At 43.8% G+C, this 27862-nt stretch overlaps 1 protein-coding gene across 1 annotated transcript; it reads left to right on the top strand.

Moving 5' to 3' along the window:
• Nucleotides 1-765: 765 nt before the first annotated feature.
• exoc6 (exocyst complex component 6) lies at nt 766-27103 on the top strand. Its single transcript, XM_068754257.1, has 23 exons — nt 766-863; nt 1925-2096; nt 4589-4636; nt 4725-4815; nt 5329-5374; nt 6071-6124; nt 9120-9276; nt 9976-10125; nt 10957-11025; nt 11505-11588; nt 11936-11982; nt 12437-12557; nt 13792-13863; nt 13954-14051; nt 14302-14407; nt 16691-16800; nt 16886-16997; nt 17093-17227; nt 18144-18323; nt 23630-23771; nt 24101-24174; nt 24588-24700; nt 26977-27103. Exons 1-23 carry the CDS (start codon nt 766-768, stop codon nt 27101-27103), a joined length of 2406 nt encoding a protein of 801 aa, XP_068610358.1.
• Nucleotides 27104-27862: the final 759 nt, after the last annotated feature.

The raw sequence follows: 27862 nt of genomic DNA, 5'->3' as shown, positions 1-27862 counted from the left end.
CAACAGCACATTTCCATTTTTGCTAAAGGAACGTGAAACAAGTCAAAAAAGAGCAAAACAGTCTGCCCATATGTGTGGTGCTGTTTGTCTATGTGTGGCCACACGATGCGCTGGCGACATGTCCAGGGTGTACCCTACCTCTCGCCTGTTGTCAGCGGGCACAGGCTCCAGCAACACCGAGGCAGATACGGTGGCTGTAGACCAGACGAGGCGTGGTTATGAAATCACCTCCCCCAAGCAGCTCGTTCCCCTCCTAACTGGATCTACACCGTCCACATGGTTGATCTGGATCAGCACCAAAAGGTTCTAGATGGTTCTTGGTATCTTTATACACCAACCATGAAAAGTCAAAGTGAATCAGAGTATTTTTAACTGATTTTTGAATCCATGAATGGGTTTTCAATGTTGAAATGTAATATTTGTTCCTGACCTCATTCTGGATCAGATCCAGAAGATATTTTTCATGATGGTTCATATCGGACCGCTTCATGACTGGGAGTTTTGGTTAATGAGTTGAATGCATGTTTTACTAGAATATTTTTTTTAAACTTCAATTATAAGTAAATGGGAGAATCTGTGTTTTTGTTATTTTTCGTATCCAGATCGCTCTCTAAATGTAACTCTAAGTTAGACCAAGTCAACATTCATCCAGCAGTTTTTCCGTAAAACAGAGTGCGCCCTCTACCGTCCAGACCTCGCAGCTGCAGCGCGCCCCCTACCGTCCAGACCTCGCAGCTGCAGTGACCAACAATCCACACAACAATCATGGCGGAAAAAGAAACCCTGGAGTGTGTAACGGAGCACGAACGCATTTTACAGGAAATTGAGAGCACTGACGCGGCTTGCGTCGGTCCCACTTTGCGGTAAGGATGTCTCCGTGTAGAGACCGCACCGGTACCAGCGTGCGGGTGTTTGGTTGTGTCGTCTGTGTTATTACACATTTTGGTTCGATAGCTAGCTCAGCCACCTAGCCGGCGGGCTAACGTTAGCAATCAGCAGGTTTATGGTGCTGAAAGCCTGAATGGGTTCTGATCGATCGTCGCTGTCCCGGTTGCTGGAATGAAACGAGATCTCTCGTGTTCTGTGTCGTGATGGATGGCCGGAGACCTGTCAAACATGTCAACGCCATTTGTGGGTGTGGTTGAGGGAGGTCTCTGTCCATCACGCCGGGACTTGTGGCGTCCATCGAGTCCTCGTGGTCTCTGTCCATCACGCCGGGACTTGTGGCGTCCATCGAGTCCTCGTGGTCACTGTCCATCACGCCGGGACTTGTGGCGTCCATCGAGTCCTCGTGGTCTCTGTCCATCACGCCGGGACTTGTGGCGTCCATCGAGTCCTCGTGACTTGTTGCTTCCATCGAGTCCTCGTGGTCTCTGTCCATCACACCGGGACTTGTGGCGTCCCTCGAGTCCTCGTGGTCTCTGTCCATCACACCGGGACTTGTGGCGTCCATCGAGTCCTCGTGGTCTCTGTCCATCACGCCGGGACTTGTGGCGTCCATCGAGTCCTCGTGGTCTCTGTCCATCACACCGGGACTTGTGGCGTCCATCGAGTCCTCGTGGTCTCTGTCCATCACGCCGGGACTTGTGGCGTCCCTCGAGTCCTCGTGGTCTCTGTCCATCACACCGGGACTTGTGGCGTCCCTCGAGTCCTCGTGGTCTCTGTCCATCGAGTCCCTGGCGTTGTTTTATTGGGTTGCAGAAGAGTTAGTGTTCATGTTGAACCTTGACTCGCTCAGGTTGGCTCTTCCTGCATATAAACCTCAGAGTGTTCACTCACAAGTTCAGGACACAAAGACACGCTTTAGTGGTCACGACCACAAGGGAAAGTTAAGTCTTAAACCTGATCTCTGGAGTCTATATTTGCCGTCATTATTACATTGTAATAACGACTGAACGGTCGTCTTACTCATCGTCTCTTTCAGGTCCATTTATGATGATCAGTCAAATGCTCATAAGCGCTTCATGGAAAAGCTGGATGTCCGGATAAAGAACCATGACCGCGAAATTGAGAAAATGTGCAATTTCCACCACCAAGGCTTCGTGGATGCCATAACGGAACTCCTCAAAGTCCGTGCCGACGCAGAGAAGCTGATGGTAAGAGTCGTGTGACATCAGGCGAGACAATTCCAGGATCAATCGATTTGCAGCCCGAAGTCGAGGGAGGTTGTCAGTGACCTTGTTTTTCTGCCACCCGGGGCATTAATACAGGTAACGAGTTCAAACAGAGGCATTAATACAGGTAACGAGTTCAAACAGGGGCAATAATACAGGTAACGAGTTCAAACAGGGGCAATAATACAGGTAACGAGTTCAAACAGGGGCATTAATACAGGTAATGAGTTCAAACAGGGGCATTAATACAGGTAACGAGTTCAAACAGGGGCATTAATACAGGTAACGAGTTCAAACAGAGGCATTAATACAGGTAACGAGTTCAAACAGAGGCATTAATACAGGTAACGAGTTCAAACAGGGGCATTGATACAGGTAACGAGTTCAAACAGGGGCATTGATACAGGTAACGAGTTCAAACAGGGGCATTAATACAGGTAACGAGTTCAAACAGAGGCATTAATACAGGTAACAAGTTCAAACAGGGGCATTAATACAGGTAACGAGTTCAAACGGGCAATAATACAGGTAACGAGTTAAAACGGGCAATAATACAGGTAAAGAGTTCAAACAGGGGCAATAATACAGGTAACGAGTTCAAACAGGGGCATTAATACAGGTAACGAGTTCAAACAGGGGCAATAATACAGGTAACGAGTTCAAACAGGGGCAATAATACAGGTAACGAGTTCAAACAGGGGCAATAATACAGGTAACGAGTTCAAACAGGGGCATTAATACAGGTAACGAGTTCAAACAGGGGCAATAATACAGGTAACGAGTTCAAACGGGCATTAATACAGGTAACGAGTTCAAACAGGGGCATTAATACAGGTAACGAGTTCAAACAGAGGCATTAATACAGGTAACGAGTTCAAACAGGGGCAATAATACAGGTAACGAGTTCAAACAGGGGCATTAATACAGGTAACGAGTTCAAACAGGGGCATTAATACAGGTAACGAGTTCAAACAGGGGCAATAATACAGGTAACGAGTTCAAAAAGGGGCATTAATACAGGTAACGAGTTCAAACGGGCATTAATACAGCGAACGAGTTCAAACAGGGGCAATAATACAGGTAACGAGTTCAAACAGAGGCATTAATACAGGTAACGAGTTCAAACAGGGGCAATAATACAGGTAACGAGTTCAAACAGGGGCATTAATACAGGTAACGAGTTCAAACAGGGGCATTAATACAGGTAACGAGTTCAAACAGGGGCAATAATACAGGTAACGAGTTCAAAAAGGGGCATTAATACAGGTAACGAGTTCAAACGGGCATTAATACAGGTAACGAGTTCAAACGGGCATTAATACAGGTAACGAGTTCAAACAGGGGCAATAATACAGGTAACGAGTTCAAACAGGGGCAATAATACAGGTAACGAGTTCAAACAGGGGCATTAATACAGGTAACGAGTTCAAACAGGGGCAATAATACAGGTAACGAGTTCAAACAGGGGCAATAATACAGGTAACGAGTTCAAACAGGGGCATTAATACAGGTAACGAGTTCAAACAGGGGCAATAATACAGGTAACGAGTTCAAACAGGGGCATTAATACAGGTAACGAGTTCAAACAGGGGCATTAATACAGGTAACGAGTTCAAACAGAGGCATTAATACAGGTAACGAGTTCAAACAGGGGCAATAATACAGGTAACAAGTTCAAACAGGGCATTAATACAGGTAACGAGTTCAAACAGGGGCATTAATACAGGTAACGAGTTCAAACAGGGGCAATAATACAGGTAACGAGTTCAAAAAGGGGCATTAATACAGGTAACGAGTTCAAACGGGCATTAATACAGGTAACGAGTTCAAACAGAGGCATTAATACAGGTAACGAGTTCAAACAGGGGCAATAATACAGGTAACGAGTTCAAACAGGGGCATTAATACAGGTAACGAGTTCAAACAGGGGCATTAATACAGGTAACGAGTTCAAACAGGGGCAATAATACAGGTAACGAGTTCAAACAGGGGCATTAATACAGGTAACGGTAGAGGATGGAAGAGCTTCCTAAAGTAGAAGTAGCAGGTCTGTGAATTCTTGCTTGTTTGTACAATGTGAGTTCCTCGGTTTGTGCCCCCCCCTCCTGTCTCTCAGCGTTGAAGTGAAGCGCTGATGAGAATTACAGACCTTTCTCATCTTTTTACGTGGAACAAGTTGCACAATCGGCGGCTGCAAAATCCTTTTTTGCCCCACTGTGTTTATTACGGGCGAGTTCAGGATGTGCTTTAATATTAAGTCTAAATAAATATGATGTGTTCTAGATAATGTAAGAACATGTGACCGATGCTATCAGTGTGACTCATCGGGGTGTGTTTCAGATACTGACTCACTCACTCAAGGAAATTTGGGAAACTTACAGCTTTTGGACCTCAATAGCATACATTTGTAGGAGTTCTAATTGTGAAAGAAATTCTGAGGCTGTCCCGTTAACTGCCTGTATTGTTTTTGATAGGGTCAAGTGACGGACACTAACTATAGGCTGCAAGAAGCTGGGAGGGAGGTAAGTCCGTGTGTGCATGAATGCTCAGCTGCATCTCTTTCTCAGGATGATCTCATGATCGCTTTGGTTCTCGTGTTCTTCTCCTCAGGTTACAGCTCAGACAGAGGCGGTGATTTGCTGTCGTATGCAGCAGAGAAACATGGCCGTCACAGTGGAGAAGCTCCAGCTCTGCATACCAGGTAGCGCTGCTGCTTGGGCATCAGTGCCCCACGGTGCTGCTGGTTCTGCTTCTTCTTCCTCTTCCTCTTTTTCAACACGTCTGTAGCCGGCACTCGTGTGTAGAGTGACATGAAAGATCTAGCCTGCAGGCGGGATAAGGGAGCAAAGGGTTAATTCAATTATTTGGACTTCCAAGGTGGAGGGCTGCACTATGGGTTTATTATGTTGTGTGTTGATGGTTAGAGATGAGCAATCTGTTAATGTTCTGCAAGGTGTGCCACCCAATTTCAGAATTGCTAAGGATTCGTGACCAGCTTTAAGTGTTGTAAAGTTAAAAGGAGAAGCGGCGCTTCCTCAGCTTCTTGCATCAGAAAAGGGGAACTCACAGTCCTGACCTTTATGTTCCTTTGATACTCATCATCTTTTGGAAACTTTGAAGGCAATCTCGTTTTTTAGGTTAAAACAAAAATCCCCAAATATTTCATTTCAAGTGTTTGTATGTTTATGATTGCTCTTTTCACTCTCTTTTACAGTTCTAGAAATGTACAGCAAACTGAAGGAGCAGCTCGAATGCAAAAGGTACCTCACAAGTATTCTTGCACGTTGTGACTGATTGTGATATTTAATTTAATATTTAATTGTGATATTAAAACAGTGTGAAGGCTTTTTGAAAATCCCAACGTTCCCATCAGAAACAAAAGAGTAATATCTAATTAAATAATTTAGTGGTGAGTACTATACAGTACATGGCAGTATACTAACCTGCTTCCTGACCGAACCTGCAGTCAAGTTGGAATATGTATTTAAAATATAAAAAGCATAATTTAGTGGTATTCAAATCAAATTCAATTCAAACAGTGGGATAGTTCATGCTTTAATTTAGATGTTTGATGGCTATGTAGGATACGATCGCACCAAATTTGGAAATCTGTCTCATTTCTACTGGATGTGCAGGTGCATCTATAAAAAACTAGAATATCATGAGTGAGTTATTTTGTTCCCCAAACAGTGAAACTTACACCTCATCACGCTACCAGCGTGCTGAGGGGGGGGGGGGGGGGGCAATGTTATTCATCTTATAAGAATACTATGAATATTTATATTTTAAGCCGACAGACAGGCAGACATCAGATGAGAAATATGTCCTTTAGTGCTTAGGCTGCTGCCCCCCCCGCGACCCGGCGCCAGATAAAGCGGTTGATGATGGATGGATGGATGCTTGAGTAAAGAACTATCCCTGTCTAAGGGAAGTTAAACCATGTTTCCCCTCTGCAGACACTATGCAGCACTGAAAACCATGGAGCAGCTGGAGAAAGTCTACATTCCCAGGTAGGGTTCGGGTTTACATGACATTCGGCTTGTCCCGTGAGGCGTCGCCGCAGCAAATCAACGTCCTCCACTTCACCCTGTCCTTTGCATCGTCCTCCCCAACACCAGCCTCTCTCATGTCCTCCCTCATTACGTCCATGTCTCTTCTCCTGGGTCGTCCTCTAGTCCTGTCCTTTGCATCGTCCTCCCCAACACCAGCCACTCTCATGTCCTCCCTCACTACGTCCATGTCCCTTCTCCTGGGTCGTCCTCTAGTCCTGTCCTTTGCACCGTCCTCCCCAACACCAGCCACTCTCATGTCCTCCCTCACTACGTCCATGCATCTTCTCCTGGGTCGTCCTCTAGCCCTGTTCCCTGGCAGTTCCATCCTCAGCATCCTTCTACCGATATAGTCCCTGTCTCTCCTCTGGACATGTCCAAACCATCAAAGTCTGGTCTCTCTGACCTTGTCCCCAAAATGTCTAACCTTCACTGTCCCTCTTATTGTCTCATTTCTAATCCTGTCCAACCTGGACACTCCCAAGGAGAACCTCAGCATCTTCATCTCCTCCACTTCTAGCTCCGCCTCCTGTCTTTTCCTCAGAGACACTGTCTCTGAGCCGTCCATCATGGCTGTCCTCACCACTGTCTCTAAGCCGTCCATCATGGCTGTCCTCACCACTGTCTCTGAGCCGTCCATCATAGCTGTCCTCACCACTGTCTCTAAGCCGTCCATCATGGCTGTCCTCACCACTGTTTCTAAGCCATACATCATGGCTGTCCTCACCACTGTCTCTGAGCCGTCCATCATGGCTGTCCTCACCACTGTCTCTGAGCCGTCCATCATGGCTGTCCTCACCACTGTCTTCATCCTCGCTGACACTCTCATATCACAGAGCACACCTGGGGCTTCCTGTCTCACCTCATCTGTTAGTCTGTCCATCACCATGACAAACAAAAAGGGGCTCAGAGCTGATCCCTGGTGCATCCCACCTGTACACTAAACTCCCATGTTACTCCTGCTGCACACTTTGCACAATTTGATTTCTGTCAGTCCCATGCCTATAAAGCTATGAACGTTTGAATTTACCGTATTTTCACGACCTTATGACGCACCTGGTGATTCGGCGCAGTCTCATTAACAGCTGATTTTCCGGTATTTTAAACATACAAAGGGCGCGCGGATCAAAAGGCGCCGGCTTGATTGGTGCGCAAAATAAAGCAGGAGCAAAACTGAGTTTGGCACACACATTTTTAATCAACATTAAGCAAGCAAACAAGCAAAACAGAGTTTGGTACTCACATTTTTAATAGACATTAATCAAATCCATCAAAGTCCTCATCCTCCGTTTCTGAATTGAAGAGCTGCGCGCGATCTCCATCAAACATGCCGGGGTCCCGTTCTCCACCGTCAGAGTCACTTTCCGTGCCGTGCGACGCCTCGGAAATGATGCCGGCTTTTGCAAACGCTCGAACAACCGTGCCAGCAGACACGTTCGCCCAAGCATCGACAATCCATTCACAAATTGTGGCGTAACTCGCCCGGCGCTGCCTTCCACTCTTCGTGAAACTGTGATCTCCGTCCGTCATCCATCGCTCCCATGCCGCGCGCAGCCTTACTTTGAACGGCCTGTTCACGCCGATGTCCAGCGGCTGGAGAACCTTCGTGAGGCCTCCCGGAATGACTGCAAGCTCGGAGTTCATCGCCTTCAGTTTTTTTTTCACATCAGCTGTGAGATGGGCACGCATCGAGTTGCAGATCAAAAGCGATGACGATGCGTGGAAAAAACCGCCCGGCCTCTTCACATACACCACCCGCAGCCACTCTTTCATTATCTCCTCATCCATCCAGCCCTTTTCGTTTGCCTTGATGATGACTCCAGCGGGAAACTTTTCTTTAGGCAAAGTCTTCCTCTTGAAGATCACCATCGGCGGCAGCTTCTGTCCGTTAGCGTGGCAGCCGAGCACAACGGTAAACGAAGACTTCTCGTGCCCCGTTGTGCGTATCGCTACCGTGCTGGTGCCCTTCTTCTCGACAGTGTGACCCACCGGGATGTCGAAAGTTAGCGGCACCTCGTCCATGTTGGTGATGACGCTGGGCTGGATGCGCTTGTCGGCGATCTGTTTGCTGCAGTATGCGCGGAAGATCTCCAGCTTTTCATAATGATCCGCTGGGAGCTGCTGCGCTGCCGTCATCCTTGTCCGGATGGAAAAATGGCACCGCTTCATGAACCGAAAGCACCAAGACGGACCACCTAGGAAATGTTCAATGTTCATCTCTTCTGCGAGCGTGACCGCTTTGAGACGAATTGTGACCGTGGAAACGCTTCTCGCGCTCGCTCTTTGCTCGTTGATCCACCGCTCGAGTCTTTCCTCCAACTCAGGCCATCTCGCCTTATGCCCGCGGAAATTCAGCTGAGTCTTCTTCACCTGGCGGAGCGCGTTTTCCTGCTTCCTCCACTTGTCGACTCGTTGATTTTTAATTCTCGCGCCGCTGCTTGATTCCCACGTTCCTCCGCGTAGCTGATGGCCTTCAGTTTGAACTGCGCTTCGTAAGAGTGTCTCTTTGCCATTTTCGTTAATAAAAACGATGTTCTGCGAACATACCTGTTCTTTTATATACCTGTTCATCCACGCCCACATGTCCCCCTTTACGTCCTCATGGTGTCCTCTCCTACGTCCGCCTTACAACAACAAATAGGCCGCGCGGACCAATGGACGCGCGGCACATTTTGAAAAAAATCTAAGACTTTTAGGCGCGTCCTATGGGTGTGAAAATACGGTACACAGAAACCAGTTCTCTGCTTACGCTCCTTTCTGCATTCATTTTTGTTGCTTGGAATACACGTTTCAGTTCTTCATACCCATCCCACCTGTTCAACAGAAGTTAATGCTATGTTTACAGGGCAGTGGTACAGGTCTGACAATGACTGTGTCCCCAGAATCAGAATGAAATGAGATATGACCAGTTGGATTAAATAGTACTTAATTCATGTTTGTTCTGTGTCTTTTTCAGGGTCAGTCAGTATCGGTTCTGTCAGATCATGGCCGAAAACCTGCCCAGACTGAGAGAAGAGATTAAGGAGATCTCCATGTCCGACCTGAAGGACTTCCTAGAGAGCATCAGAAAACACTCTGACAAGATTGGACAGACTGCCATGAGACAGGTATATGTGAGCATGTCTTTGTAACAGTTCCCCAATAATTATGGAAAGATATTTATTATATCATTGATCTGTACATCAATTCTCTCTCTGTCTCTCTCTGTGTCTCTCTGTCTCTGTGTCTGTCTGTCTGTCTCCCTCTCTGTCTGCTTCTGTCTTTGTGTCTGTCCCTGAGTCTGTGTCTCTCTCTGTCTCTGTGTCTCTCTCTTTGTCTCTCTCTGTTTCTGTCTCTGTGTCTCTCTCTGTCTCTGTCTCTCTCCTTGTCTTTCTCTGTTTCTCTCTCTGTCTCTGTGTCTGTCTCTGTCTCTCTCTCTGTCTCTGTCTCTCTCCTTGTCTTTCTCTGTTTCTCTCTCTCTCTCTGTGTCTCTCTCTGTCTCTGTATCTGTCTCTCTGTCTCTCTCTCTCTGTGTGTCTGTCTCTGTGTCTGTCTCTGTCTCTCTCTCTGTCTCTGTCTCTCTCCTTGTCTGTCTCTGTCTCTCTCTGTCTCTGTGTCTGTCTCTGTCTGTCTGTCTCTCTCTCTGTGTCTGTCTCTGTGTCGGTCCCTGTGTCTGTGTCTCTCTCTGTGTCTGTCTCTGTCTCTGTCTCTGTGTCTGTCTCTCTTTCTCTCTCTGTCTCGCTCTCTGTCTCTGTGTCTGTCTCTCTGTCTGTCTCTGTCTCTCTCTCTCTTTGTCTCTCTCTCTGTCTCTGTGTGTGTTTTGTTTGGCACAGCAGCACAGGACGTTCAACAGTGCAATTGCCAAACAGGCCAGCATGGGCCACCACACCAAGGCCGTGCACTCCCTCAACAGACAAACACACGCACACAATGGTCTGATGATGGAGGATGACACTGGAGACGAGGAGGAAGCGGACGAAGAGGTGAGGAAACATTATTGTAGTTTGATTTGACACACACACCCATTAAATATACAGTCAAACCTATCTAGACTAGAGGAAGCGCTGATTCAGACTGTACAGTTTCCATGTTTAGCTGCTGAACTATAACTGTTACACTCCCCTAAACATGAACACAAAATTATTATTTCTAATCCTTTTCATTCATTTGATTTCTGCACATCCGCTCCCAGCCCCAGTTGGGTCTCCCCACTAATGATCGGTGATCCTTTGTTCCTGTCATGTTTGTGGTGAGATGATGATCTACGCTCTGCTTTCCACCAGAAAATTATTTGTCTTTCAAAAACACCTTGCTGTACTTCGCCCAGAAATCTCATAAATTGTCCACTTGCAGAGAATCCACATGTGATATCAGGATTTCCTTTCTTCTGTTCCTCAACTGTGGTGTTGTTAAAACCCTCACTCCTTCACACCGTATTAGTGTATACTCCAGCCAGCGCCTAGCAGCTGTGTAGCGGCTGAACGCTGCTCCTCTGCGTACGTTGAGGAGTATTCCTGTGACCCTGATTTAGTTCTCTTGCTATCTATATGCTGTTTAGTTGAAGGATAAATAAGAGCTCTGCCATGCGGGGTTGGATCCCTGCAAGTTTCAAATGCACTGGTTACAGTCCCATTGGATGGGTCGGCGTCCTTTACAGGAATGTGCATATTAATGGGAGGTAAAAATTCACTGTGAGCAAGGGGTCACGTCATAGAGGTGGTCACTAGTCCAGGTTTGACTGTATATATCAGCTTTGATGATGTTCTTCCAGCAGCTCTCAATGATGTTTAACTATTATCATCTGTGTCTGACAGATTCTCACAGCTCAGGATCTGGTGGATTTCTCACCTGTCTACAGGTGTTTGCACATTTACACTGTTCTGGTAGGTTTCTCTCTATTCCACAACACAACCTCAGCAAGCTGAATCTTTGACAAACGTGTAGACGAGACCGTATAAGACGACACGATGAATAAATGTATTCCTCTCTGACCAAAGCATCAGCTCGTAACTCAAATCAATTTTTTTTATTTTGTTCTCTCTGACAAATATATAAAAAAAAGAAAAACTGTCAAAATGTATCACCAAATATTCCTGTACTACCTGTGGAACATGCAGGATGTAATAATGAGAGCGAGGAGGAGAGGTGCTGATAGCACTAAATTTAAAAATGTGTTTGTGCAACGTCTGTCGAAGTCTGCTGAAGAGTTTCTTTTAGATATTCTGCAATCAATCAAAGAGATATGAAAACAAAGCACCAAATCTAATCTCCTTGGTCGAGTTAATGAACGATTTTGGCAGCTAACTAAGTTGTCATCTGCTGTTTGTCATTGTCAGTAACCTTTTGGTCATCGTGTTTGCAGGGAGACCGAGAAACATTTGAGAACTACTATAGGAAGCAGAGGAAGAAACAGGCCCGGCTCGTTCTGCAGCCACAGGCTAACATGGTGAGCAGCACACAGTCAGTAATGCCAGGACACACATTTAATGCACATTCCCTCCTATACCAGGAACTATCATTCATGACATCAGATTCATCCTGTTAAATGAGGAGCATTTCACTTACAATTTTCTTTTTTCAATAGTCAGTAAAACTAGTATTTTGCGTTATATTTTATACAGATAAAACTACGTGTATCAGTTGTTTCATCTGGTCTTTGCAAACACCTGATAAATAATATATTTTGCGAATAAACAGAAAATACGATGGGGGGGTTGTACACGGTATATTTCGATGCATTCTTGTGATATCGCTAAAATAATCCCTTGTGTTTGTATTTGTATGTGTATGTAGTATGAGACGGTGGAAGGCTACAGACGATACTTCAATCAGATTATAGGGTAAGAGTTTCATTACGACTTCAAACTAAAACTAAACCTAAAACAGAACTTCTTTCCTCGGGTGAAGTGTTTCAGCTCCGTAATCACAGACCCTGAAATCGATGGTCCAATCCTACCGTTTAATAATAATGGTATTTTTGGCAAACACACTGAATGTACACACACATATTTTTGCACTAAGGATTGTTTATATTTAAATAAGCGGTGTCAAATGGCTGTTACACAACCTTTAGAGTAGAGTATGTCCAACAGCATTTCACTGCCATGCTGCATGTGACGAATAAACTACACTTGTCTTACATTCAACTGATCTGAAGTGTAATTAGTGTGATTAACCAAGCTTGTCCATCAGTTTTGTTGATTTCATTGTGAACACAAGCACATAGCGAGATGTTTTAATCTGTTTTAATCTGTTTTAATCTGTGTTAATCTGTTTTAATCTGCATTTTGTCAGATTCTTTGTTGTGGAGGATCATATCCTCCATGCCACTCAAGGGCTGGTGACCAGAGCTTTCACTGATGAACTATGGAACATGGCTCTATCGAAGATCATCGCTGTGCTACGCACTCACTCTGTAGGTTAAGACACCCACACACACACACACGCACACACACAGCCAGCTGGGAGTGAACTGTGAATGAGAAGGAGACTGTTGAGAGTTAATAGAGAAAATAGAGCCTGCTGTGAATCTGTTTATCCCTGATGAATCTGTATTCGTGGCTGACAGACACACCCACACACGAAACAGCGTGGAGGTCAGTGTTGGAAGACACTAAAACACTCATACGCATGCAGCCCGCCAGGAGGCCATTCGGATCTTAATGAGAGACAGATTGCAACAATAACAGAAGAATTAAAAGGGATATTCCTGACCACTGGGCTCCAGTCATTTGTAAATGACTCAGAGGATTATGCTAACAGGCTAGGTAATGGCCAGCACAGCAAGGGATGAGAAGACGAACAAAGAGCCCGTGTCCATTGTGGCCGGCGGCCCTGCTGCTTGTCCCAACGCTGGGAACGCCACTCTTCCAGGCCCACACATTACAACATTTAACAAACCTGTCCAGCTAACGCCTAATTCAATGCAAGCTGCTCCTTGTATGTTGGTGGACGTGGGCGTGGGCGTGGGCGTGGGCGTGGACGTGGACGTGGACGTGGACGTGGGCGTGGGCGTGGGTGTGGGTGTGGGTGTGGGCGTGGACGTGGACGTGGACGTGGACGTGGACGTGGACGTGGACGTGGACGTGGACGTGGACGTGGACGTGGACGTGGGCGTGGGCGTGGGCGTGGGCGTGGGCGTGGGCGTGGGCGTGGACGTGGACGTGGACGTGGGCGTGGGTGTGGGTGTGGGTGTGGGCGTGGGCGTGGGTGTGGGTGTGGGTGTGCGCTCCAGTCTATATGTTTATATATGAGTGTAAAATGTCCAATTTTCCCAGAGTGAACCTCGAACAGGAGTGATAACATTGCTGTTGTTGCTCTTCTTCTTGAACTGCTTTTTGCTATGGTTATTACATATTAATTGCTACTTTCATTTTGTTATTCACAATGTACAGTTCCGTAGATTAATAGATAGAGAAATACTTGGGATTTCATAGTGGGCTGTATTTGAAATTAGACACTCCACACTTTAATCTGACCCCGGGCGTCTCCACTGTTTAGAATGGATAAGGTTATTTGATATATTTTTAATTCTTTGATTCATATAGCAAAGTGCTTTCCAAATATTATGAACATCGCCTCAAATCTGATCATCATTTTATTTGTTCAATATCAATCTTGTCCTGCTAAATGTTGCTTGTTGTTTCCAGTCATACTGTGATGACCCAGACCTGGTCCTGGAGCTGAAGAACCTCATAGTCATCTTCGCCGACACACTGCAGGTTAGTTCAGGGTCTCAGTTCATCTGACCAGATTGAGAAGTGTGTAAAACAACTGAGATTAACATACTGGGTTCTTCTGTGTTTGTACAGGGTTATGGTTTCCCAGTAAACCGTCTATTTGAATTGCTGTTTGAAGTCAGAGACCAGTACAATGAAACACTGCTCAAGAAGTGGGCTCTGGTGTTCAGGTGAGCGTGATAATTATTCACTAGAATTGAAACACTATTGAAGCTCGGCCAGCCAACGACGTTGTCTGAAGTTCCTCAGCAACGCGCTACTTAGTACGCTAAAACAATTTTTTATTGCATGCTATTTGAAAATGTATATTGTCATAACTTCATACATATATAACAGCAGACTCTTTATACCTACTGCTGTTTGTTATTAATAATCATTTTTACCGTTACTTCAAATACAAACTTGTGTTGATTTCTACAGGGACATCTTTGAGTTGGACAATTACAGTCCTATCCCAGTGGACACGGAAGAGGAGTACAAACTGGTGGTCAGTCGCTTTCCCTTCCATGATGCTGAAATAGACAAGGTAACAACCAGTTAAAATACCGTATTCTCACAATGTATTAGCATAATCGCTAATGCAGATAGATATAGATATATATATTTTTTTGCATTACAGTATTGCCTCTCCTGACTGCAAGTCTCTGTTCCTTCCTAATCAATTATTCATCTGACAGTTGGAATTGAGAGTATAAACAAGCTTTACACACCAGAGCTGTGAGAAAACAGTTGTTTTTGACCATGGCCAGCGGGCATGGCTCCCATCGGGTGAAACTTCTTATAGCGGTTTCTGTGGAAGGCAAAAAGAGGCGTTGCTATAATGACCAATCATTTTTGACTCGGGACACCAAGTGTGTATAAAAGTTCAATAGAATTTTATTTCATAAACATTCTCTAAATTAATTGTATGTACCGTATTTTTTGGATTATACGTCGCTCCGGATTGTAGGTCGCACCAGCCAAAAAATGCATAATTAAGAAGAAAAAACCATATATAGGTCGCACTGGAGGATAAGTCGCATTTTTGGGGAAAATTTATTTGATAAAATCCAACACCAAACAACATATAGCACAAAGAACATGCTAACACGTTTACCAAAATATCAGGTTTTATTCCGAATCACGAAATCCAAGGAAATCTTCATCCTCGGTGTCACTTTTGAACAACTCCCCCAACTCGGCAGGTAGACAAGACGCCGCTTCCTCTTCTACGTCGCTTACATCAGACTCGTCGTCAGTTGCAGTTCCAATTATTCCAGCCTTTCTGAATCCCGACAGGATGGTTGCGGTTGTCACTGAAGCCCATGCTTTGTCGATCCATTCAATGACTTCCAGGAAAGTTGCATGGCGCATTCTCCCGGTTGCCGTGAAGCTGTGCTCTCCATCCGTCATCCACTGCTCCCACAGGTTACGCAAAACTGACTTAAAGCTCCTATTCACGGAGATATCAAGTGGCTGGAGTATTTTGGTTAAGCCTCCAGGGATGATGGCAGGTATGGAGTTGAGAACTTTTAATTTATTTTTTAACTGTGGTGTGATGTGCGCTCTCATGCTATCCATCACAAGCAGAGCTTTGCGTGCTCTAAAGTACCCATCCGGTCGCTTATTGTAGCACTTTGTGAGCCACAAGTTCATCATTTCTTGATCAATCCACCCTTTCGCGTTCACGGCGACTTCAACTGAGGAGGATTGGATTTTTGGCATGGTTTTTCGTTTGAAAATGACCATCGGTGGCAGTTTTGATCCGTCTCCACAACATGCCAGCACCACTGTGAAGTGTGATCTCTCATGACCAGTTGTAACGATATTCACACTTTTTTGCCCTTTCTCTGCAACACTTCGGCCCATGGGGATGTCAAAAGTGAGGGGGACCTCGTCCATGTTAATAATATGATCCGGTGTCACGTTGTGATCACTTACATGCTTTTCAATGAACGCGCGGAAACTGTCAACCTTGGCTTGGAAGTCCGCTGGCAGTTTTTGGGACAGTGTCGTCCTAGCTCTGATAGAGAGGCGTTTGCGCTGCATGAAGCGGTAACACCAAGAAGGTCCTCCCGCAAAGCCGTTTATATTCACCTCCCTGGCAACCACTTGGGCGCGGAGACGCAACTGCACCGTTGACAAACCTCTCCCAGAAGCACGTTGTTCAAGCACCCATGCGTGAACTCGTTCCTCCAACTGTGGCCACCTAGCTTGTCGCCCGCGATTAGCTTTCTTTGTTTTCTTCATTTCAGTAAGCATAACCTCCGCTTTTCGCCAGTCCCTTACAAGTTTTTCGCTCACTCCAAACTTTCTTTCTGCTGCTCGATTGCCGTTTTCGGCTCCATATTTCACTATATGAAGCTTGTAAGCCGCGGAATATGACTTTCTTTTCGGCGACATTTTCAATCAGCCCTTCTAATTGGTGTTTTTAGATAACAGGTGTGACAGATAACTATGAACCTCCAGAAACCGCGACAGATTCTGACGGGTCACAGAGTTCCCTGTAACACCTGTTATAGAAATGTGTAGGCTACTGTCTCTGCGCTCACAGATTTTGTAAAAAAAGCATATATAAGTCGCTCCGATTTATAAGTCGCACCCCCGACCAAACTATGAAAAAAAACGCGACTTATAATCCGGAAAATACGGTATTTTGATGTTGGGGGTGCAGACCAAAGCATGGAACTTTATGACAAATAAATTAATTAACAATTTTCTTTTAGTGAAAACATTAAAATCGATTAGATTTAAACAGAACACAACAGAAGGATTAACTGAATTTTGATCTAATATTTTCACATCTCTTCTCTCTTTCGTGGGTCTGCAGCAGGACTTTCCAAAAAAGTTGCCAATGTCCCAGTCCGTTCCTCAGATCTACACACAGGTCAAAGAGTTCATTTACGCCAGTCTCAAGTTCTCGGAATCATTGCATCGAAGGTTGGCCTCACTGAGCAGTCGATGTGTTTCTCTGGAGCTCTTTGTCCAATACGAACTTCCTAAAAGGTCAACTTTGTCACTCCAGTTCAACAGAGATCGATGACATGTTGCGAAAATCAACCAACTTACTGCTGACGAGAACACTCAGCGGCTGCCTGCAAAACCTTATCAAGAAGCCCCACATAGGTCTGACCGAGGTAGGAAAGTAGTGCCGTTAGGAATTACACCCTCACATCTACTCGAGCAAGAATGCGTTTTCATTTAGCCTGAACTGGAAACCTTCTCTCTGCAGCTGGTGCAGATCATCATTAACACCACCCACTTAGAGCAAGGCTGCAGGTATCTGGAGGAGTTCATAACAAACATCACCATCGTCTCTCCTGAAACAGTACACACCACAAGACTCTATGGGTTGTCCACATTCAAGGTAAAATAGGAATTCATGCAAGTTCTTTAATGTTTAAGCTTCTACTACCAGACTACCAAAATCTTCCATTTTCCCATTGTTGGTTAAGTTGTATTAGTGGATATTTTGTTATTAATTATTGACTTTCACTGCATATACTGTAAAGTGAGGACCTAACACTGAACGTGTTTTTTATAATTGTCAAGCACTTAAGAAATTCTGACAAATAATAATAAATGAAATACATGTTTCACTTAAAACTAGAAAGACAATCAGAGATTGCAGACCCTCACCTCCAATAGACTATTGGATCTTGTGAGACAGTAAACAGGGATCAGAGGGGCCAAACCTGCGCTAGCTTGCTGCTCCGGAACGGGAGAAGATACGACTTTTATGACACCCCTGAAATGAAATGAACGACTGGACTCGCGTTCATCTTCGTTTGGCAACTTTGAATTACAGTCCTCGGTTCAGTAAAGTCAAGTAATATTTTTGTCTCCTGCGTACTACAACACATCTTCTGGGCTGTTTTTCCCATCATGCCATTCGTGTCCCTCCCTCTTAAAGTGACACTCCCATGTTACAGCACAGGCACAATTCCAGATGTAAAAACATCAGAGATTGCAGACCCTCCCATCCATAGATCGACGCCATGAATAGCCACACATTAAACATCTTTGCACAGTACACAACAGGTAGATACGATTCTACCGATTTTAAACCATTTTTAAAGGGAGTACCAATATATATGGCTGTGAATGTCCCACAGAATACAGTAGTAAAGCACATTGTTTCATCTGAACACGACGACTAACAAAACTGAAAATATGCTAATTGTGAAGTTGCCTCTCTCTTTCTAAATAAGTTAAACGGCATTTGAAACTGCAAGCATTCTCGATGAGTATTGTAAAAGAGCCTTATTGAAAATGATTTGTAGGATGCTCGTCATGCTGCAGAGGGAGAAATCTATACCAAACTCAACCAGAAGATCGATGAATTCATCCAGCTGGCAGACTATGAATGGTGCATGGCTGAGTCGGATGGCCGTGCCTCTGGCTACCTTATGGACCTGATCAATTTCCTGCGTTCCACCTTCCAAGTCTTCACACACCTCCCGGTGAGTCTGTTCCACCTGACCTGTTTAGCCTGCACTGAGGTTTATTGTCCTCTTGGACTGTTGTCACATGGTGTGTGGCAGCATTGAGCATGTTTTAGTTGATAATAAGGATTTATTAATGCTTCTATTATCCTCTCTAGACCTAAAAACATGTAACGTGACCCTGAAAGGTAGCTGTGCCTTTTGATATTTTGAATATTGAATATATTTTGTAGTTTTATGTGGTTGCCATGTTAATCATTGATTCTGAAGGATCATGTTTTTATCTGGAGTATACATAACAAACAAACATTCCTATTTTACCAACCTTTACGCATATATAAGTACGATATAAAGAAGAATCATACTTTATTAATCCCTCACGGGGAAATTCCTTGTACAGTTTAGACAGCTGCAGTTCACACATGTATGCCAAGCACACACACTCACACACACAAGCACACACACCCATGCACTTTCAAATTTGAACATATGTAGTTGACATACGAGTATAAGTCGTTCCTGGACCGTAACTCAAATCACTTGTATGTAAAAACAAATCCAATATACCCTAAACTGAAAACAATTTAATCCGTTCCGGAGTCTAAAACACTCAAATCAACGTTAATAACGGTGGAAAAACATTTTTAATTTCTCTATAGATACACACAATGATATAATAAATGATATACAGTATTACTGTAATATAAAATGTGTTATTATGAGTTTTACCTTCGAGACAGACGATAGTACTAACAGCGGTGAGGAGGAGGAGGGGGCGTCAGACGGTACGTAGACACTTTATGCAGTAATTGTACTTTACAGGTACTCGTACGTAAACTTAGACATAGTAGTTCTGCCTCTTGAAGGCTTTGTGTTCTTGACAGAATCCTTCTGGTTGAGGATTGTACACATCGTCGATGTACTCCGCTCATACTGGCGTGTCCCATCACTTACGGACACGTTGATGGATCATATCATGCTTCATCTCCATCGTCATCATCGTCTTTTCTTCTCACTGCCATCCTCTCCACTCGCTTTCTTTGGACCCATCACTTCTAAGGAAAACTCACAGATACAGCCAGAATCAGGTGAATACTGGAAACACAACACGGAGACGAGGACGGAAGGTGGAGAACACCTGAGTATTTTGATGTTCTCCACAGCACATATCCAAAACAGTGAATGTACTCTACTCTATACTCTCCAAGGGAAATGCAGATATATATATACCACAAGCTGATGTATTTGTTGTGGTGATATCAGGGGGCTCTGTCATCATCAGACTGCTCTTCTTTGTTTGTTTTTCCATCTCGCCTTCATCCTAATCTGCCATCTGCTGGTTTACTCCATGCATGTCATACTTCTAGTCAGGATAATACTCATGTGTCTGTAAGTGAAGGGTTTTTCCTTGTGAATTTAAAGTCGAGCTGAGAACGTGTTGTTCATTGCATGGTAACTGTGCTGTTGTTAACGTGACACATTTGCTGCTGTCAGGGTGTCCCTGTCACCAGGTCTGCTCTCAGATTAGTCTTTCATGTCTTTCATGTCTTAAGTAAATTCCAGCTAAACTATTATATTATTCTTATTTTGCCGTTTCGATGATCTGTTTTTCAGGAATGTCCTTTTTCTTTCTGTCCACACTTAAACATTGGTGCAAATAACTTGCTTGATGGGTGGTTTCTTCCTTTATGAATAGAACTCATTAATATGTTAAACTTCTAAGCTATTACTTTATCTCTCTCTGCTTGTTGAGTTATTGTTATTACACTTCCAGGGTTACAATAGATCCTTTAAAATATGCATTTTGATATTCAAGATCTAGAAATGTCTTGAAATGTCTGACATGTTATCTGAAGAATGAATGAGAGGGCCCATTTGTGACTTATTGTTCTGCTATTTCAGCCCAAATTCACCAACAGTGACCATTTCTGCTTTGTCGTATTTGTTTGTACTTTACCCAGGTAATGCATATTCTCTTTTGATTTGTGCTGGTGTGACAGTGGTCTGCATTTTAGGAGGAAGAATGTATTTGATAATTCATTTAGAGTCCTGCACTGCTACGGCCAGCACGATTGTGGCTAAGTCTTTGCAGTAATTGCAAGACTGGTTTGGCTGTCAGTGGCTCCATTCTATGCCGACACAAATACTGTGTGTTGCCAACAGTTACTCAACCACCAACAACATCAACGTGCATTCACTCTAATAGAGAAGGAAATGTTCCCCAATAGCGATTAGGCAAATCCTTTTTCTTTTGTGGCATTAGATCTACTGCAAATTCAGTGTATTTTTATTAATTAAAAGGCAGTTCGGCAGAAGGTTGATTTGCTGTGGCTACCCCTGATGGGACAAGACCAAAGAGGAGGAAGAAGAAGTTTCAGGAAAACTAAAGTCGTTTTTGTACTAGACTTCTTTTTGCTACAGTAATGTTATTTTTTTTTTTTTTGAAAAAGGTATCTTAAAATTAAATATGTTAATGTTCAGATACCCTGATTTCTTTTCCTGTCCTTTCCTTCTTTCCTTCCCCCTCTTCCATTTTGATTGGTTTGGGGTGTCTCTACTCAGAATAGCAACAATGACCATGCGTCGATGTCGGTGAGTATTCCGGCCTGGCTGTTACAACACTGTGCTGCCATTCTGCAGGTAGAGGGCAGATAAAACGCATGTACATCTTTGACCATGGAAGCTCCACCACTCGCTTGTTTGTTTTGTCATCTGTGTCCCCTAGTTAGGAAACTTAAGGACAGTATTTACACGTTTTGTCAATTATTACTCTCATCCAGTGGAACTTTGAGAGAGAAAGAGCCTACTTACACATGGTGTGAACTTCCACACTGATGGATCGACCAGTTGACCATTATGAATGCACATTCAGAGGTGATTTAGCCATGTGGCCACATTGGGTCTGTGCCAGTTTGTCTAATCTAAGTCTAACGTGTGTTTTACTTGCCAAAGATTTAGCAGCTGATTTAACATATTATTTCAACAGTCACTGAAAGCAATCTGAGGTTGAGTATCTTGCCCAAAATCATTCCAGCACGTAGGCTGGGATCAAACCACTTTGATAAGTGGGCAACTGCTCTCACACTGAGCAACAGCCCCAAAGGTAACCATGTCATGTGTTACAAAAACAGTTATTCAGAATACACTATTAATCTCAAAGGGAAATTCAGGCACATGCGCACTATTAGGCTGCTATGTGTGTTTAGGAAATAGCAGAAAGCAGTTACAAGCACATTTAGTACACATTAAACACACATATATTGGAATGACAATGCTGCACTGGGAACGTGCAGGGATTTCTTTCATGATGATAAGGATCCAGAACAGCCATTTAAGGAGGGGGGGGTGCATCCGTTATTTTGTGTAGAGTTTGATAAGAGCCACAGAACACACCTGTCCTTGGGAAAGATGTTCTGGTTAAAGAGACAGATAGGGCCAGCTGTATGGTGCACTCTTTGATGGGGGAAGGGGGAGGGGGGGGCAGAAAATAATTCAAATTTGAGCCGAAAACACATGAATTTTGCTTGATCCAATTAGGCAGTTGGTTCTCAGTATCAAAGTATAAAAAATATCTATCCATGGTTTATTATACGCAAGTCTGATTCCAAAAAGGCTATAATATTGTGAAAACCATAAATAAAACTGGATGAATTGTTTCATTTTTTACGTAAAATATGTGCCTATTCTAAATATATTAGCAGCTACACAATTTTGACAAGTTGGGACAGGAACAAAAAAAAAAACAAGACTGCTAAAAAACAACAACAACGAGGTAACAGATTGGGGAAGTGGCCATCCATGAATTGTTCAGCCATGAATGTCCTATGTAAAACACATTATTTTATAAATATGTAGCAATGCATCTTATGGGCTTTATTTCAACCAGAGATGAGACAGAAATCCCCTTTGAATATGAGCAAGCAGGTAGATGAGAATTTAGAGAAGTGGAGGTCTGCTCTGGAAAAGAGAGTTCTGTATCACAGTTGTACTACAGCAGTGAAGTGTGCAGTAGGAGTAACAGAGGAGTTTAGTGTAGAGGTGGGATGCACCAGGGATCAGCTCTGAGCCCCTTTTTGTTTGCCATGGTGATGGACAGACTAACAGATGAGGTGAGAGAGGGAGCTCCTTGGAATTTGATGTTTGCAGATGACATTGTGATCTGCAGTGAGAGTAGAGAGCAGGTAGAGAAGAATGTAGAGAAGTGGAGGTCTGCTCTAGAAAAGAGAGGAATGAAGGTGAGCAGGAATAAGACATCCCAGAGGGAACAGTGATGTTACAAAGAGGAGACGTAAAGAAGGTAGAAGAAGTTGATTTGCTGTGGCGTCCCCTCATGGGACAAGCCGAAAGAAGAAGAAGAACAACTGTCCGATATTTATTTACTACTAATGGCCAATACTGATAATGGGCAACTTTGATATTTTTGGTTTTAAAAAAAAGGGCAGCATGGTGGCGCAGTGGATAGCGGGGCAGCCTCACAGCAAGAAGGTATCGGGTTCGATTTCTTTCTGCGAGGACTTTGCATGTTCTCCTCGTATCTGCGTGGGTTTTCTCCAGGTTCTCCAGTTTCCTCCCACCAGCAAAAACGTTCAACTTAGGTGAATTGAACACTCAAGCTTGTCCGTAGGTGCGAGTGCGATGTGTGGCCTGGCGATGCTCACAGAGTGGACTCCGCCTCTCGCCTATAGTCGGCTGGGCTAGGCTCCAGCAACACCCGTGGCCCACAAGGCAGATAAAGCGGCTGTAGGCTATTGAGCTTGTCTCGTCTGTAAGAAAATAAATGAATAAACAATGTATGTGTTTTTCTTTTCTGGATATGTAAGTGTTTCATTAAGGTGTTTTACAGAAGTCATTTGTGTTTTCCACTCTGACCAAGTTGGGTTTTACTGTTACTCCTAAGCAGAAAAACACAGTTTACATCTCGTTGTATGCTGAGTGTAGTACTTAGTGCATATTTGCACCTGTATCTCTCTGCATGTTTGGGATTCACATCAGAGCTAATAGCCGATTATCTTTTGCCCTTGCTTTTCATCCCATCTATTTTTACTCCTGTATGTTCATCTTACAAGCCCTCCATTTCTTTTTTTATGATTTACTCCCATTCTTATTAACTGCGCTCCTTTTTCTCATCTGTACCTGCATTACCTTTCCATTTCCCCCCCATATTAACCTATTTTATTTGCCTCCTAATATCTGTCCTTGCCCTTTAATCTTTGTTTTATCATCCCACCTTAACCTTAACTACACCCTTCCATCTTGCCTTCCTCCTGCCTTTGTCTGGAACCATTCTTGTCATCCCTTCCTTCTCACTATCCTTCTCTCTGCAGGGTAAAGTTGCCCAAACGGCGTGTATGTCAGCCTGCAAGCATTTGTCGACATCACTGATGCAGATGCTCTTGGACACAGAACTGAAGCAGATCAGCATGGGTGCCATTCAGCAGTTCAATTTAGATGTCATTCAATGTGAATGTAAGTCAAACTCTAATAATAATTTATTTTCTATTTTTATCAGTGTTAGTATTAATGTTACATGTATTGATTGCGAAGTCTTGATATATAAAGCAACAAAAACAACATTGAAAAAGTGCTTTTGATGGCAAAATAACAGTTTATCACAAGGGCATGGATTCCATTTGACATTTATAGAAGTCAATGGCACTGAATGAGTTAAGTGGGATTTCAGTACTTTGACTTCCGTCACTGCTAACCTTGATAGTCAAGCTACACTCACCAGCTAGCTGCGCTGTATTCTGCCATTTTGAAGTAACTACGTTCTGGTGTTATTCATGTCTTTTCAGTGTTTGCCAGTTCAGAGCCAGTTCCCGGCTTTCAAGGCGACACACTGCAACTGGCCTTCATCGACCTACGACAGGTAAAATTGTCTCACTATGTCAGGGTAGACCACAAATCATATTATTCAATTACTTACTAAGGTTCGACCACTGGCCATAAAGCCACTGCAGTTGTGTGCGTGATACAAAACATAAGTTGCTGTCAAAGGTCTCCGATCAATGAATGTGATTGCCCAGTATCGTTAGGGGAATTTTGTTTGGTGGTAGCATGAAAAGCAGGGGGCCTCTCGATTCTGTAACACAGCACCATTCTTATAATGGTTTCTGCCTGTTAAAAGGAACTTTCTCCTCGCTTCCATCATCAAAGTGGTTGCTCACATATTGGCTGGGTTCTATAAGAGCGGCGTTTCCTCTGATGATCTCAGAGGTTCTGTCTGAAATTTTCTGAAGTGAAGTCCTCTATCTTATTGTTTCTCTTTGTTATGTGTTTTAGCTCCTTGATCTGTTCATGGTATGGGACTGGTCGACTTACCTAGCAGACTATGGTCAGCCAACCTCCAAATACCTGAGAGTGAACCCGGTCACTGCCTTGGCCCTACTGGAGAAGTGAGTGCATCTGATCTGTAGGAATAAATCATTTGTATAATTTCCGTTGTATTGATCTCGGTTGTAACTCGGATAGTACCTGTAAATGTAAAGATGTTTCGTAATCAAACCGGAATATAGGGGACCACACAACTGTGGTGCAACACAGGAGCGACAGCTCTCCAGGCCAGGACTCAGCCATCCACTTACATCTAAAGAACAAATGAAATTCATTTGAAGAGAAGGCAAACAAAGACGACAGACGTGTTGAAAGGGGAAAGAAAGAACCCATCTGTGCAAAATTGGAACCGCCATTTCTAAACAGAGGTGCAATGCAGTAGTAGCATCTCAGACAGTTTCAGCACTGTTAACGCCTTGAGTCAAGTGGAAGTGATAAAAAATGTTAATGACTCGCATGATGTCATATTAGGCAACGGAACCACCTGTACCTTCAACAACTTGAAAAACCCATCATGTTTCTGCTTCCCATACCTCAGGAATCTATGCCATTTTTTTCATTCTTGCAAAGAATACTGAAAAACCTCAGATATGAACGTTGCTGCTTTGTCTGCATTCCTCTTCCTTTTTAGTTTTCATGTTCTTCTGGCTGTTGCTCTAAAACCTTTTCCTTCTGCTGTTTTCTTGCTGCTGGTCAGAGTCTACAAGGGGTAAGTGCTTATTCCTCACTCTGTGGTTCCCCCCATGCTCTGTTATGTGCAGAAGTAAGATGGAACATGAACAATTTCAAAATAATTAACCGTAAGAGTCATTATGGCATTTTGTAGAAATTACCATTTTTAAAGGTCACATATTATAAAAAACTCACTTTTCCCATGTTTCTACACGATTATGTTGTTTTTGGGTCCTTATCAACCCCAAACAGGTAAATAAACCATCCAGTCAATCCTACGTAGTTTGGGTAGATCTGTAATCACCTCCTGAAACACGTCTGGAAGAAATCCCTCTCGGCTTGACGTCAAGCCGGGGGGACATGCACAAGATGTGCGTGCGTCATGTTGACGAGGAAGCTGAGCCAAAAGGTGAAGCTCTCCATTTACCGGTCGATCTCCGTTCCTACCCTCACCTGCGGTTACGAGCTTTGGGTAGTGTCAGAGTATTTTCTCCCACACCGTGTGTAAAAATAATTAAACGCACACAAAATGAATTAGGCAGACAAACTTCGAAACCGTCCAGCAGCTACATACGATGGCCTCTGCCGTCCCTCAGGACAATTTATTAGTACAGTAAAAGTAGGTGGTTCTTAGCTATTTGCATAGACCCCGACCCCCCACGATAACCCAGACAAAGGAAATTCCTCTGGAGAGACCCTCGTGGCTCCCTCGTGGGTCCACCATTTTTAGAGACTCTACTATGAATGAATGAATGAATGCTTTATTTCGAACATGCTATTAAGAAAGTCAAATAGAAAAACAAACCGAAAACAATGATAATAGTCAAAATAACTAACAAAGTCAAAACAACAACATTATTAATATGAACGAAACATGTCCAAAAAGGAGTAGGATGAAGCATTAGCTTATTTAAACCTACCCCTTCTCCACTATGTGACAATGAAAATGAAATAATTATCCTAACAGGTAGTGACCGAAAGAACAAGGTTGCGGGTACAAGCGGCTGAAATGAGCTTCCTCCGTAGGCTGGCTGGGAGAGACCACACATGCCGTATTAGTTCAGATCTGTAAGATGTTTGTGTGACGAGTAGATGAGGGAGACGTGTTAAATAAAGCCTTCATGATTCAAAATATGTTTTATTATGTCCTGACATTATTGGCGTCACTGCGGTGTGTGTGTGTGTTTGTGTGTAGACGCTCTCCCCCTGATTGCGCTACAGTTGACAAAGAAGTTTATTTTTTGTGGTAATGTTCTGCCGAAAATTGCCAAAAATGTTTTTGTGTGTGCTGAAACGTCTCCTCACGGGTTACAATGGTAGCATTGCTGCACGCGTGCGCGCTATGAACGTACTTTTGCTTCCGGGTTTAGAGCGTTTCTGATGGAGCTGTTTGAGACAGAATTGACGGACGCTGTCCTGCAGCATCTGTTTAATATTTTCACCAAAGACTGGCTCAGATATTTCATAGAAGTGTCTGGGAACTGCATTAACTTGTGGAAAAAGGGTATAATATGGGATCTTTAAATTTCTGTAAGCCCGCCGTAACTTGAGTCGTTGTTGTGTGTGTGTGTGTGTGTGTGTGTGTGTGTGTGTGTGAGAGAGAGAGACAGTGTCAATACATTTGTGCGGCCTGTCTCCTTGACATACTCTCTATTTCTCTGTCCAGGATGAAGGATGCCAGTAAGAAGAACAACATCTTCTCTCAGTTCAGGAAGAATGATAGAGACAAACAGAAGTTGATTGAGACTGTGGTCAAACAACTGAGGAGTCTTGTCAATGGCATGTCCTCCTAAACACACTGTCCTTAAGGGATTTACTGGAAGCTGCACGCAGTCTAATGCAAATAGTGACCCCGACATGACACTGAGCCTCACAGGGATTCACATACAGATTTTAAAAAAGGGACAGACGGATATTTTACATACTATCATAAGAAGGAACAGCAATACAGAATAGAAAACATGCAGAGGACAGACTCTTGGCATTGTGATAAAAAAAAAAAAAAACCTCACCAATATACAGTGGGGCAAAATAAAGGATTTGTCCGCCTGATTGTGCCAGTTCTCCCACTTAAAAAGTTGAGAGGTCTGTAACTTTCATCATCGTTGCACTTCAACTGTCAGAGACAGAATGTGAAGAAACCAAATCCAGGATATCAAAATGTATGATTTTTAAACAATGTATTTGTATAATGGTGCAGTAAATAAATATTTTGTCAATAGCAAAAGTTCAACTCAGTACTTTGTACTGTAACCTCGGTTGGCAATGACAGGATTCCAACATTTCCTGTACCGGTAGTTCTTGACCCGGTTTGGACAGCTGGTGTTCTGACCCACTCCTCCAGGCAGATCTTCTCTAGCGCTGTGATGTTTTGGGGCTGTTGCCGGGCAACACAGACGTTCATCTCCCTTCACAGACTTTCTGTTGGGTTGAGGTCTGGAGACTGGCTAGGCCGCTCCAGGACCTTGACATGCTTTCTTACGGAGCCACTCCTTAGTTTCCCGTCGGTGTGTTTGGGATCCTTGTCATGCTGGAAGACCCAGCCACGTTTC

This window comes from Brachionichthys hirsutus, chromosome 21, assembly GCF_040956055.1.
Source record: "Brachionichthys hirsutus isolate HB-005 chromosome 21, CSIRO-AGI_Bhir_v1, whole genome shotgun sequence".
Lineage (NCBI taxonomy): Eukaryota > Metazoa > Chordata > Actinopteri > Lophiiformes > Brachionichthyidae > Brachionichthys > Brachionichthys hirsutus.
The sequence above is the reverse complement of the archived record's forward strand: the minus strand, read 5'-3'. Positions and strand labels throughout refer to the sequence as shown.

Excerpts from the sequence above, each read along its gene's own strand:
- exoc6 (XM_068754257.1), top strand. The coding sequence starts at position 766 with ATGGCGGAAAAAGAAACCCTGGAGTGTGTAACGGAGCACGAACGCATT. Across the intron at positions 14,408-16,690 it reads ATGATGCTGAAATAGACAAG|CAGGACTTTCCAAAAAAGTT; the intron begins GTAACAACCAGT and ends GTGGGTCTGCAG. Across the intron at positions 17,228-18,143 it reads ATGGGTTGTCCACATTCAAG|GATGCTCGTCATGCTGCAGA; the intron begins GTAAAATAGGAA and ends AATGATTTGTAG.